This window comes from Convolutriloba macropyga, chromosome 8 (assembly GCF_964194025.1).
Source record: "Convolutriloba macropyga chromosome 8, txConMacr16.3, whole genome shotgun sequence".
Taxonomy (NCBI): Eukaryota; Metazoa; Xenacoelomorpha; order Acoela; family Convolutidae; genus Convolutriloba; species Convolutriloba macropyga.
In genome coordinates, this window is record NC_134475.1 from 21120525 (window position 1) to 21135491 (window position 14967).

Below are 14967 nucleotides of genomic sequence, written 5' to 3' on the forward strand. Positions count from 1 at the left end.
TCGGTTTTAATGGTTGTTCTACACAAGGCATGATTGTTCATAAGCAAGATTTGATGAAATGAAATGAGTGATTCAGAACGATCTTGAGATAGTCTAAAAGGTATATCACTAACTCGTTGTGGATTCGTCCGATGACGATACCAGGGGGACTCTCCACTACGATCTCATGTTGGCTGCATCCACAACACGGACACCAACAACATGTAGTGGCACAACACTTGAAGGGCCTCTGAGCTCGGATTACCTGCAACACAGTTAAAGTTACGTGCAAAAAGAACAAAACAAAATAGGAGAATTTTACAAATTTCCATAATTTAGAATGTCAGCGTTTTTGTATCTATTTTGACAAACAGTTTGGAAGCTTCTTGATAATCTAGGACCTTCATAGGGGAAGATCTAGAATGGCAGGCTGAACATAATTTTGGTCAAAAAGTAGAACCACTTTTTTAATTTCATTGAAAAATCTTTTTGAATCAAAGGGTTCATATAAAATCAATGCAAAAATTTTTGCAGCTCCATGAGCTTCTCATTGTTTCCGAGATTCCGGACAGATCAGATATATCAAACAATCTGAAGACATCTTCAGTTAGTTATTTTAACTGAAATATTTACACATTAATGGAAGTGTCTAATAGTAAAAGATGTTTAGCAACGTCTGCTGTCTGAAGCACAATATTTTGGGTATTTCTAGTTGCCAAACGCAAGAAATGGTTAAATGTAAATATTTCTTGGCGCAAAATGAAATCAATTTTGCTTTTCCCGTACTTTATAAACATGATCAAATTGTGACCGCCCATTGTGCCAATTTTGTCTGTTTTTGTCAATAGCCGCGCTATCGTCACAAACGGATTTTATTATTGCGAGTCTAAATTTAAAGTCATTAGACAACAATTTGTTCAGCTTTATCTACTTTTGCCGTTTTTTTTTAACATTTCGCGTAATTTTTTGGTTATCTAGACCAGTTTTATTGTTCATTCACTCCATATATTCAAGCCACATATGAAGAGCAATTGCTCAGCAGAACATTGAATTGAACGAAGTCCACATGGAAAAACAAAATCAAAAATGAATGGGAGTTTAAGGAGTAAAGCAATGTCCGTCCATTTGTACTCAAACTTTTTCGAAGCCCGTTTTAGAACTGAAAAGCCAAAAATGTTTCATTAACATAACTCGTCAGATGTTGAGTTTCAGAAACGAAATTAATTTGTTCAAATTTTCTCGTGACATTTAGGATAAAGTTACCATTCCGTGCGTTGTTCCTGCTGCTTGTGGAAACCTAGCACGGAACACCGTAGGAATATATAAACTTTTTTAAAATCTTCACTCTGATTTTCAAATTGACACATTCTTTTCTGTTTTAAGCTCACACGTTCCCCCAGATAGCCACTGTTAAAAATGGATACTTAATAGGTTGGAATACTTCCTGTGCTCCAAAGCAGAAGAAGGTAAAAATGGCTTCAATTTAAAATCAAATCACTGAATTTTTGTTACTTTAGCGCAGCTAACTCAAAACCTCTAGAAATTTTATTTCCCTGGCTCACTTAAAGCAATTTACTGACTTTTCTTGACTTCGAAGCTATTAAACTGATCTATCTGTGTCGTATAATTGCTCCGACCCCAATTGTGGGGGGGAGTAACTATATATTCAAATGGGTTTTTTTGTTCAGTCAATTTTGGCCGATCGATATATTCATCGTAGAGAATCGTGAGTGGTATCATTAAAAAGCTCGTCGAGTGTAGAATTCGAAATTTGTTCGAACTCAAAAAATTTCTTTCAATTTGGACTTTTTGAGGAGTTATCGAGTTTTAAAGTTTTGTGTGAACACGGGATATTAGGCATGATTTCGTTCACTTTTAGCGTAATTTTTATTCAAATTAAGACTCTTTATTAAAAAAATTAACTCAAATTTACATTTCAGGCTACAAAATGACCCAATTGTGTGTTGCCAATAGACGAAAAGCGATGAAAAGGCTACTTCTGATCTCATGGGGAAGTTTACTATCAATTCCAATTAAATTTGAGAGCTGTTTTTTAAGAAACATTTTCATATTTTTTTTGTTTTCTTAGTCACCTAGGGACCAGTCACTTTTCATATCAAGGCTCCCTTAATGACAAACCTAATTTAATGTCTAGCAATGACCAATGAACAATAAGTTTGTTTTCAAGCTCTCATGTTTTTTTTGGCTTCGACTATGAGTTTTCTAAGTTTTAATGAAATTTTGATTTTCTTTTTGAGATATTCAAAATTATGGAGTCCTATGGCATAGACTCGTTGACTAAAAGCGCAATAGTTTTCCTAATAAGCATTAGGTGAAACCATCTAGTGCTTTTAGTGGACAGCTAATGGCTGCTAAGATATTAAAAATAATTTTTCGAAAATATTTTGAACATTAAACGACCTTAACTTATTTTCGTGAACTTTAAGTCAGTTTCAGTCAAGACGAAACCCCTTCCTTTCTAATACAAACAAAATCTGGTTAGCGCATTAATCTTTATCTATTGGTTTTACGACATAATTAGAAATAGTTTTCACAATTAATTTTTCAATTTTTGGATATTTTTTGTGTTTCTGGTTCCATTTGAAATCTTATCTCATTATCCTAAATTTGACAGTTCACATTGGCTTAGCAAAGACGTTCAAGGGTTCATAGAAAAAGTTTCCAGAGAAAAACTTATGGTTTAAACGGCTTCGACACTTGTTGTTCTCATAGTCAATGACCTATTGTGATGTCATGTTGTTGAATTAAGAAGGACAAACATACCATCGAGGCATAACTTAGCGTATTTATTGGCTTCCGTTGAAAGCAATTGAATTTAATGGCGTTCATACTACAGGAATTCTCAAAAAATTGTGGTTTGGATATATTTGTTCATATTTATTGATTTTTTTTAACTCAAATTGTTGAAAAAGAATATGAATCTCATTGCTGTTATGAAATTACTTGAAAATGGAACACTTTTTACTGAGAAGTTCATTTTTTAATGGCTTCGTCACTTTTCTCGCTCATTTTTTTTCGAATTTTCTGTTTTGTCTGAATTTTTTTTCTTTATGTAGCCGAAAAATGCTGACCGTTCTCATTAGATTCTATTTGAATGATGAATGAATATTGAATGAGTGATGTTGCTTCAAAGCGGAATAGGTTTCCAAATGATCATCAAGTGAACTCATCTAGTGCTTTGAGTGGACAGCTAATGGCTGCTACGACATTAAATATAATTTTTCGAAAATATTTTCAACATTAACCGACCTTAAACTTATTTTCGTGAGTTTAGGTCAGTCTCAGTAATGAAGAAACTTCGTTCTTTCTAAAACAACCAAAATCTGGTTAGCGCATTAATCTTTATCTATTGATTTTACGACATAATTATAACAAGTTTTCACAATTAATTTTCAAATTTTTTGATATTCTTTATGTTTCTGGTTCCATTTGAAACCCTATCACATTATCCTAATTTTGATAGTTCACATTGGCTTAGCAAAGACGTTCAAGGGTTCATAGATAAAGTTTTCAGAGAAAAACTTATGGTTTAAACGGCTTCGACACTTGTTGTTCTCATAGTCAATGACTTATTGTGATGTCATGTTGTTGAATTAGGAAGGACAAACATACCATCGTGGCATAACTTAGCGTATTTATTGGCTTCCGTTGAAAGCTATTCAATTCAATGGCGTTCTTACTACAGGTATTCTCGAAAATTTCGTGAATTGGATATATTTGTTCATAATTGTTGATTTTTTTAACTCATATTGTTGAAAAAGAAAAAAATCCCATTGCTGTTATAAAATTACTTGAAAATGGAAATTTTTTTACTGAGGAGTTCATTTTCTAATGGCTTCGTCACTTTTCTCGCTCCTTTTTTTCGAATTTTCTGTTTTGTCTGAATTTTATTCTTAATGTTGCCAAAAAAAGCTGACCGTTCTCAATAGATTCTAATTGATTGATGAATGAATATTGAATGAGTGATGTTGCTTAATGCAGTCACTCTATAGCGAATAGTCAAGTTTATGATATTATACGTTTTCAGAGATTTTTTAAACTTTTCAGTTTTTGTGTTTATTTTCGTCAACTTGTAACTTATTCTCATCATTGATAGGTCGCATCCAATTCCTGGTAAATCAAAAATTACCGTGTCTACTCGTATCATGTTGTAACTGATGTTTTGTTTGCTGCACAAAATGCGTTTTCAAGTTTAGTGAGTGGTCAAAATGTGTTTTTCTCTTCTTTCAGCACATTCGCGTAATAACAGATCCCAATGATTTTCAAATGTGGGCAAATTGAATTCAAAAAACTTTTCAGCATACTTTTAGCAGAATTAGTGTGAAAAAGAATTGAAATAAAAATACATAATATTCAGATAATAGCTAATGATTTTAATTGCTTCAATAATTTGTGTTTTCGCAAATTGTTTGTAATTTTTGGAGTTTTCTGCATTTTTAGCCGTTTCTATGGCTTAATATAACCTAAGAGAGGTACTACTGGCTTTGTAATGACTCTTTAGTAAATTATTCAAGAATTATTTAGTAAAAAGCTAAAGATTTTTAAGACTTTTGAAATTATTGGGTTTAAAAAATGTTGATTTTTCCTAGTCTCATTAAGGGAAAATTCCCATCTGCCATGTAGATAAGAGAAAGTAAAGTTTTGTAGTTACAGTTTTATTTTGACGTTGTTACTAGGTGCTTTTAAATTTAGATATGGAGTTTTTGCCGAGAGATTTCTATTTTCGCTCATTTTGTTGCTTGTTTTTTTCGTAGTCTTTTTAACGGCAGATCTCGTGAGCGGTGTAATTCTGTTCTAAGTTGTAGTTTCCTGTCACTTAGATATTAAATTCAAGAGTATAACCGAACAAGGAAGCTCGGTAATATGAGATCGCATATAACGTTCCGATCCCGCTCATCCACAATTTTGGCATCATTGTCTACCAAATGAGGAACAGATTCAAGTACTTTTCAAAAATTGGTGTATGAGCGAAAAATTAGCCTCGAAAGCAAATAACTCAGTGGAGTCAAAAATGTTGCATTAGATTGATGAGATATGTCAATACTAAGAAAGCGAGTCAAGACGAACAGCAAAATCAAACATCAACAACAAACTTTAATGACATCAAAATATTTAAGTCCGTTTTAAAAAAACAAAACTTAAGAACGTCAAAATAACGTCAGATAAAACTGAAACTAAACAAAATAACTTGTAATTCACCAGAGAAGATATGGGATTAGTCCCTGATAAGGCTTGGTAACAATTAGACAATAAAGAACAAAAACAGTAAATTTGAAAAATTCGCTAACTTTCTTTCAAAAACAATTAATTTCAAAGTAATGAACACAATTAGAAATCAACTAAAATATCACATAGGTTTACGATTACCGGTGTTTCTAAGGATGAGAAATAAGAACTGTCGGTATTCAATTTTTATGCGGGTATAAAAAAAAACAACAAATAGACAACAAACAAAAAATCAGTTAAATTTTGCCAGAAAAAGCTTCCGAAGCCATAAAGCCATAATTTGGCCCTCTCTGAACGTTCTTTGACCCGAATGATGTTTTATGTGACCTCTCATTAAAGACACCAGCAACAAACAGACAAAAAAGAAAAAAAAGGCAAAAAGTAATACCTGTTTTTTTTTTTCGAAAAAAAATTATTTCCAATGATATGAAAGCCAATAATTACGAAATGAAATAACAAAATAGTTTCCTTTATTCTTTCCTTGAGACTTGGGAAGCCCTTGAGACCTGCAAATATCTAGAATATATCTTACTTCTACAAAAAAACGTAAAAAATGACAAAAATCAAAAACTAATTTACTTTTTTTGTCAAAAACCCGTGTCGAAGCGAGTAAAGTCATAACGAATTCTTTAAAAACATTAGATTTTGTGACATCAATCTCTTTGACACCTTCCCATGACAACAATATAGTCATATTTGGCCTGCAATTAAAGAGATTAGGTAACAAACAGACAATAAGAGGAACAAAAGTGCGAAGTTAAAAAGATTTTTTTTATTTTGGAAAACAATTGTTTTCAAAGTCAAGAAAGCCATCAGCTATCTACTAATATCAGAATATGGGCAAATCTATTCTTCCATAAAAAGCCAATGAAACCGGGTAAATGTACAGGAACTTTCATACGACTAAAAAGAAAGTGCAAACGACAGTTAAAGACAAAATTAAAAAAACTCAAATAAATTCTTCGAGAAACATTGTCGAAGCCGTTGAAACCAGAGCCTATATCCTTAAGGATTTTAATATTATCGATTGAGCCTTATTTTGAAGGCCAATAATAAGATATATGAACTGTCAAAAACGTGATAATGTGACAAAACTAGAAAACGTGAGAAATGTGCAAATACTTGAAAACAAAAAATATGTGAAATCTAGTGGTATCAAACCAGAAAACCTAACTTAAGTTGTAAAACCACAATCAAGATTGAATTGAAATTCAGTAGAAAGAAGAAGCATTCGTTCTTTGCAGACACTTAGCTACAAGTTTACCAAATTAAGAGAAAAATGGAGGCAAAGTTCAATAAGCCATTATATTAAAAAATATTTTTAAAAGTCAAAGCGACAATAAGCGTTCAACTTTCAAGTAATAAACTAGATGCAATAATTTGGAGCTAATTAGGAAGCGAATTGGACCTATCACTATTGAGCTTTGATTTGAAATGTTCTGTTTTTTAATTACTATATAAAAAAGATCGATTTTTTTCTTATAAAAAAGACCGACTGATTACAATCCGAATTATTTTTGGATTGAAACAGTCCAAGATTGGTCCAAAAATAGCTCTGCTAATGCTGCTCGTCCACTAAGAACATTTAATTTTTCGAATGTTATAGATATAGATATTTTGTCATTTTAAAAATCAAGAATAAATGTTGATAACTCCCTGTAAAAAACGAAAATAAAAAAATCCTTTTAGTTCCTTATTCTACACTGGACAATCTTTCTAATGATACCAGTCTCAACTCTCTACGATGAATACATCGATCGGCCAAAATTGTCTGAACAAAAAAAACCCATTTGAGTATATAGTTCCCCCCCCCCCCCCCCCCCCCCTCAAGAGGGGTCGGAACAAAGATTAGATTAAATACCCGTCAGCAATTTTAAATAATCAAATCACAGTTGCATTTCAAAATATGGCGGTCTGTTGTCATGCGTAAAAATAGGACATAAATGGTTCTCCGTTAGTGTGCATTGGTGTATTCTGATGTGGATTTGTTAAACTGTCTGTGAAACTATGCTTAAGTTTTATTTCCACTGATCTAACATGATTAAGCAATTTAAATAATTTTGAAAGCTTCGAAGTATTAGACCTCTGAGAACTAGTCAGTGACAAAGCACATGCATCCAACATAGTAAGTCACAACCGTGTCTAACTTAAATAGATATACCATAATTCGGGCATATTAGAAGAGCAGTAAATAAATAAGTATATTATTACGTGAGCCATGTGAGTGCAAACGAAGGGAGAAATTCGCCTTTCAACTGTCATTACCCGTTCAGAATTATGCAAACAACTACCGGGTTAACAAACAGCCGTTGCCAGTTCTGGAACTAACTATCGGATTATCTGAGACCAGAAGTGAAATCCGAACTCTTTAAAAAAACAACTGAAAACTTATTCGTTTAGTCATATCTATTAGTTCTTTAAGCACTTTAGAGATTAGAAATGGTGCTTAAATCTTAAATCAGCTCCTTCATACTTTGGAACGGTAATTGAATAAAAAGGCAAAATAATTCTCACTTCTCTCTGTGTGTTGTCGACTATTTTCATGACGAATCCTCGTCTGTTCTTACAGCATTGCTTCGCACAGCAGCCACTCTCCTCGAATGCGTAATAGCACTGCTGTCCCATCATGTTCTTAATCGCATACTTGTTGTCTGTCTCCCACCCCGTGAACGCTAAACACATCCAATCACTTGTTTACCTTTGACGTGCGGGGAGGGGTGTTTGCTAAATGTTAGGCGAAATCTTGAGATTAGGCAAAATCTTTTCTTTTAGTCATTAGGCATGAATTTGCTACCGAAATTTTGTGGAAATTAGGCGGACATCAAAATTCAAATTCTTCAAAATTCATTTATAACTCTATAAAACTCTATGATGTAAGAAACAATTATATCGCTTACAATTGTCTTTCCATGCTAATGAGCTACTATGGTACTTGCAATTTTTTAAACGCTTACACAATTACTATTAAAACATTTACACCATTTCTACCAAATCGGTACTGAATTTACAGCCATTGAGAGCGGAAAAATGTACAGGAGTACGAGGAAAATTCCGAGATAGCCTGCAATTAAAATAAATTGTGATAAGGCTACAATTTTTTTAAAACATAGCCGGCAGCTTCTAAACTGAAAGCTTATAAGCTTACAACCGATATCAGCAAGCAAGCCCTCTAGTGAACTTTGATAACCTAATCCTCAAAGACTTAATGACAGGGCTTTATCGGTGTATCCCGTCTCCTTTGATTTTGCTCTTTTGACTTTGACCGTTTTCAATATACTGCAAAATTCAATGCACGAAAGAACGTAAAATCCATTCAGTTGAAACAGTGAGTGAAGTAAGTCAGAAGTCAAACGTGAAAATCGTGACTTATATAAAACGAAAAAAGTGATCAAAAGGTAAGGCGAATAAAAAAAACAAAGCAGGACAAGTCCTGACGTACAATTTAAATAATTTTCATTGTCTAAACAAAAACTAGACATAGAACAAGCTATGAGTGAATTGCAAAAACCATTTCCAAAAAAAATCATTAAAAAATTTAAAAAAATGAAAATCAATGTCAAAATGCCGCATGTCAACAAAAACCACTAGCGAGGAAGAAAAATTTGTCTTCAAACAAAAGACTAGCCCTAGAATGAACTATGAATGGATTGAGAAAACCATCTAGAAAAAAATTCGATCGGAAAAACAGTAAAAAAAATTAAGGTGAAAGTGCCGCATATGAACGAAAAAACCACTAGCGAGAAAGCGAATTTTTGTTCAAACACCGTTTTCTCGCTCTAGTTTAAAATTTGAGTGAAAAAATTCCACGCCGCAATATCACTCACTTTTTTGCTCCACTTCTTATTTCGGCGTGACCAAAATCACTACTCCAATTGACTTCAAAAATCATGAAAATGTGTGAAGATCTTAAAAAACATAGCAGGACAAGTCCTGAAATGCAATCCAAAGAGTTGAACGAAAAACTTAGAAGTACTCGACCTGACCACCAAATCAATTGATCAATTCCAGCCAAAACAAACAAAATTATCTCAAAAAGTTGAGAAACTAAAACAATCAAACAAACTAAACAAAAATAAACTCATTACTAAAACTCTTGAAGCTTTTACCCCGAAGGCAAAATATCACCCCTTTAATTACACTTACCTCAAAAAAAAAATTTCAGAGCGAGTGTTGTTTCTGAGATCAGTCCAATAGTATATCTGCAAAAACAGAAAAAAAATTCATTGGCCCTTGAAGATCGACTAACTGAGAAAATGACAAAAAATAAAAAAAATGAAAGAAATTGCAAATGTTAATGAAATGTTGCTGAAAATCGTAATACTATTATCTTCAGCACCATTTCTGTGTCTCTATAGGCTATTCAGTAACCCAATTCCAAGCCTTAAAAACTCATTGGCTCATAAAGATCGATTAACTAGGTAAAAGACAAAAATTTTTAGAAAAAAATTCAAATTTTATCAAAAAACAGAACTTCGTTCTATTAAAATGTTGAAAAACACCCCATTGCCGCTAGTAACTATGCAATAACATACTACCAAACCCCGGAGGAGGTTACCTGGCTACAGAGGCAAGAAAAACTGAATGAAAGGCAAATGTTTTTAAAAATTTGAAAAAATGTCAATTTTTTATGAAAAAATATCTAAATTTCGAAATGTCAAATTGTTTTAAGCAATTCCATTGACACTAATAACCATGCAGTAACTTTTTTATCAGACCGTGGAATAGGTTTTCTGGCCGCTGAGGCCGGTCAAAATTAAAAATTTACAAAAAAACTTTAGGAAAACTTGAAAAAAACTGCAGATTTTATTTAAAAAATAATGCTAAAATTCGAGACACTAAAATGTTGAAAACCATTCCATTGTTACTAGAAACTATGCAGTGCACTATTATCAAACCTTAAAGGAGATTCACATGCCCCTGAGGCTGGAAAAACTCAAAATGGCAAAAATTGTCAAAAAACTTTTTAAAAAGCAAATTTAGTATCATTGTACGTGTGTGTTTGTAGTACCAAAACGTATGATTCAGAAAATGGACAAAACGAGTCATTTTGTCTCGCAAAAGACCTTCATTAGATTTTAAAAATGTCAGCCCAAGACTAATCACAAAACATGAAAAATTGCACCATTTTGAGCTCAAAAACTCCAAAAAATATTGACCTTTTAACCTTAAATTAAGGCCATCTCAGCAGCTGTACCACCCTAAGCACTTGAAGGACTACTAAATCCCACTTTGGGCCTCTAATGAAACTTAATGCCCACTTGGCTTTACCTGTTTATCCCGTTTTGAAAGATCAAAGTCATTGAAAAATGTCTGAAAACATCTTGAAAAAACACAGCGCACCAATACATTCCAAATTCTTTGAATTGTAAAAAAAGGAGAGCGCCTACATAATAGCCGCTTGAGAGGCTGACGGCGGCTATTAAAAAACGAACACAGAAATCAGGCCAATGGAAGTGTCCATTTTAAAAAACCTGTAATAAAAAACGGAAACTTTAATGTCAATTTTTTAATCTGTATAAAATATCATGACAATCGGAAAACTACTGGAGATCAAAATATCTGAGAAGCTGTTGAGAGTTGTCGGCATTCGTATACAATGTTACAAAAATGTTTGATCTTATACAGGAGAAAAATTCAGAATATGAAGTTCGATTTCTTTGTGTCAAAATTGATACAGAACTGTAGGTTAGATTCTGATATTGATCAATATCAAGACGATATCTGGCTTTAACAGAGATCCTCATGCAGGTTCAAATGTAAGCCAGAATTTTGAACAAGCGTTTGCAGAGTCACGAAACCTTCCTTGAAGCACGCGACTGGTAGGTTTTACAATGCAATCAATTTCAAAATCTGGCACTTTCTATACAAAAATCCTGTATTTCAAAGCATGCACGTGAGCGTTTCGAGATAATCGACGCAATTATTAATGTACTCCAATGTATATACTCTATGACCTTTTAAATTACATCACATCTTGTGATAGCTGAGTTGGCAAACATCTTGCTTCAGAAGAACAAACGCAAACTTTGATTCTTGTAATCATTGTTTCTGAATAGTATTGAATTACCTTCCAGCAATTCCACAACCTGCTGTACTAGTACTTGGTCCAGAAAGGTCAAATACTCAAGTCCAGGGGGAACATTACTGGCCATCTCGGGTTGCCCTGCCCCCATCGCCTGAGGGGGCTGCATCCAACCACCCGGAGCTGCCCCCTGCATGTTGGGTGGAGCTGGCGGTTGTCCTGGTGGTGCCTACAACACCTGGGTTGTTAAACATATAAGCTAGTTTACTCCTACTTCACTGTTAGGATTAAGAAAATGAATACAAGTGTACTTGCACGACGTCAAGAACGGTCTCAAATCAGAACAAATTGATACGAAACGATGTACTAATCACGTCCGGAAACCGTTCACACTGTGAAAAGAGAAAATCCAGCATAATTATGTAATTGGCCAATAAAAAATTTCAGCAACGCTTCTATTGCAAGTTTTGTAATATTATGATCTTGTTGATCAGTATGCCACAAATTGAAAACCGTGCCCGAATTTTACTTTACAATCCAATCGTTCATAAATGAGTTAAGCAACTAAATTTTATGGTATGGAGATGCATAATGATAATGATGTATAGTGTTAAATGCCTACCTCCATTTCCGCTGGCTAAACGTACAAACACCAAATCGTGAGGTTAGCTGGTTTCAGTTAGTAATAAAATGTAAAACTAATCAAACTGGCTCAGCTTTTTAATAATCAGCTACAAAGCTTTGAGACAATACTGTAACTGCAAACTATTTTCACTCTATCGTCATGCATAGCTTTTGCCAACTTCGTATGTGAAAATTATTAGTGAAAATTGGTGTTATGCGTCTTGGTAAGCACTGGAATGTTTTAAAGATAGTAACAGTCGCAAATTCAGCAATTAATCAATAAAAATCGTTTCTAATCTAAACATTCTAAACATTACACGTGGAGTTTTACAGTGCCGTTCTATTCTCAAGGTAGACAAATTCAAATTGTTGAGTACGAGAATGGAAAAAGAGGACGTTTATTGTTCTGTAGAGAACAGAAAAAAAATCCATTACAAACGATTAGTATTACACCTGCGCTTGACTGCTGATATTATTGTATTATTGTTAGTCGTGTACAGTTCCATCCAATACAAACCATGCAAGGCAGCAGAAGAGCTGAACCGAATGCGTAAACGCGATATGAAAACGTGATAAATTAATGAATCATTAAATTATCTGCTTTTTACTATTTACAATGAAAAAGAGTCCTTTGTTTATGAAATTCCTGATCCGAAGTGACGTTGATGGGATGTGATAAAGGTCGAGTTCAGTATACAGAGCGTCAAAAAGGGGCGTAAAAGTCAACCAAAGACAAAAACGGACACAAATTACATAATAAAGCCATACAGGACAACCGAAATTGCTGCAAACTTTCTTTGAGAACAATTAGTAACTTGAATCATCTGAGTTCTTGTTCAAACTCAAATTTTAGGTTTGCTCTACTATAATTTGTTGCAAACAGTAAAAATCATTCGATGTACTCTTACACCAAAATCGTCTAGTTCGTATCAATGTTATTACATTTTTCATTCAAAAACTTTGACAAACTCGAAACAGAAAAACGCAAATTTTGATCACATACAGTAAGTTATCGAATACTTTTACACTTCCAAACTAAATCATGATTACTTGGTTATCATGGTTTCTAAATTACCATTCATACCAAAATTACAGAAAAAATAGCAGTTTTACAACTTTTCTTAATTTTCATTCGTTGCATTTGCTTAAAAATTGTTCACACCCCACTTAGTGGGGGACGAACTAAATACTCAAACTGTTTTTTTGTGGAGTCATCTTTGGCCGATCGATATATTCATGGTGGAGAATTGTGAGTGGTATCATTGAAAAGCTCTTTGAGCATAGATTTTGGAATAAAAACATTTTTTTAATTCCTTTTATTCGAGGAGTTATTGCGGTTTAGAATTTTTGTGAACATTTCATATTTGGGCGTGATTAGCGTCATTTCCCCCTCAATTTTTTTTCATCTCTTTACACAATTTTGGGCTTTTCTCATGTCATTCAGAGACACGTCACTAATCCTATCAAGGTTCCATTAATGACCAACTCCACTTACGATCAAATGAGACCCAATGAACATTATTCTTGTCTTCAGGGAATCATCGCTCATGGGTTTTATGGCTTCGACATTGTGTTTTCGTAATATTTAATGATTTATTGTGTTTAACATGTATTGTTGCATTTTTGTCTTATGGCTTTGTGGTTACAGTAATAATTCACAGATAACTTACTCCGTAGACATGGACAGTTTTAATCGTTTTCAGGAAAAAAACTAAGCTATTTTTTAAAATCATGTTTTTTTCTGAAAATGAGCTTTCAGCGACGTGCTATTTGTACCACAAGTTTGCCAAAAATTTGCATTGTAAAAAAGTTGACCTTGAACCGTAAAAAAGTTTGGCGAATATATGCTTTTGCCCTCTTCTCATTCGACGACCATGGAATTATCATTATAAACATTCAAGGATTTCTCAAAGTAATGAGAAACCTACATACAGGGAGTCTAAATTGTAAAACAGAAAAACACGTGATGGCAAGCGGTTCATGTAAGGATTGAAATGGTCAAGAACAAATTTTAGATGCAATTGTTAATGTGGACAAAATTACCTGTGCGCCTTGCTGCGGCGGCGGATATCCATACCCTGGCTGTCCTTGTGGGGGGTACCCAGGTTGACCTTGTGGAGGAGGGTAGCCCGGCTGACCTTGAGGTGGCGGATATCCAGGTTGGGTTCCTGGGGGAGGGTATCCGGGTTGTCCTGGCTGAACAAAACCCACTTCAGATGGGTCTGCTGGTGGCTTCTCGCTCATTTCCATAAAAGGAGAATATAGTGATAATTATGTTGAACTTATTGGGCTTTTTAAAATGGAATAGAACCTAATTATGCTTCTAACATTAAGTCACAAAGATACTATGAATGAATATACAACCAGTATATAACAACTTTTGTGCTTTAGTTATACTTGGTACAATAAAATCTCGTTAGCAAAACTTGCTCAAACATTCTTAGCTCAAATATATCATTGGTCAAAGTTTAATTATTTAAACTTAATATGAAACCAACGAACTGGCCACTATCATGATTTAATCGTGCCTTTCAATAAAACTCAGTTTTGTAAGGCCGGTATTGTTGAGCAAGTGAAAATAACAAACTTTGATCAGGCATGAACATTCTTACCTTCACTGAGCAAACCTGTCCGATCCATAAATTTATTAAATCTGGCGAGTATAATATAAACCTTTCCTGGAATTTGAGACAAACAATGATCTTTAAAAACGCCTACACGAAATTCACAATTTGGGTAACTTCTCAACACATTGTGAAGTTTGATATAAAATTTCGAACACTTTAGAGGAGCAATATACGAAGTGCCTAACGACGTAATGTTTGACTCTAAATGCGCGTTTGCTCGTAAGGTTCTCAGTGAAACAAAACTACTTACTCCAAATCGAGCTTGAATCACCACAATGAAAAGATTTGAATCAATATCACCTCAAAGTCGCCGCAAGTTTATTCAGGTTGTAAAGTTTATATTGAGGCTTTAGTTATCAGACAGGATGCTTTATGTAAGAAACACATACTAGCCTATGTTAGTGATAAAAAGAAATTAAGTCAGTTAAATAACGTGAGAAAATGTAGCGAGGGTTACTTCTATTACGA

General features: G+C 33.8%; 1 protein-coding gene across 1 annotated transcript in view; it reads right to left on the reverse strand.

Moving 5' to 3' along the window:
- The window catches only part of LOC142344982 (phospholipid scramblase 2-like), an 18072-nt gene extending 3364 nt beyond the window's left edge, over window positions 1-14708 (reverse strand). Inside the window, exons 1-6 of the mRNA XM_075397066.1 lie at window positions 14485-14708; window positions 13916-14118; window positions 11871-11885; window positions 11294-11477; window positions 7741-7898; window positions 80-244 (exon numbers count right to left, since the gene is read on the reverse strand). Of these exons, the coding sequence (XP_075253181.1) occupies window positions 80-244; window positions 7741-7898; window positions 11294-11477; window positions 11871-11885; window positions 13916-14118; window positions 14485-14512 (753 nt within the window). The 5' untranslated portion in view covers window positions 14513-14708. The remainder of the gene's footprint in view (window positions 1-79; window positions 245-7740; window positions 7899-11293; window positions 11478-11870; window positions 11886-13915; window positions 14119-14484) is intronic.
- Between the last annotated feature and the right edge of the window lie 259 nt (window positions 14709-14967).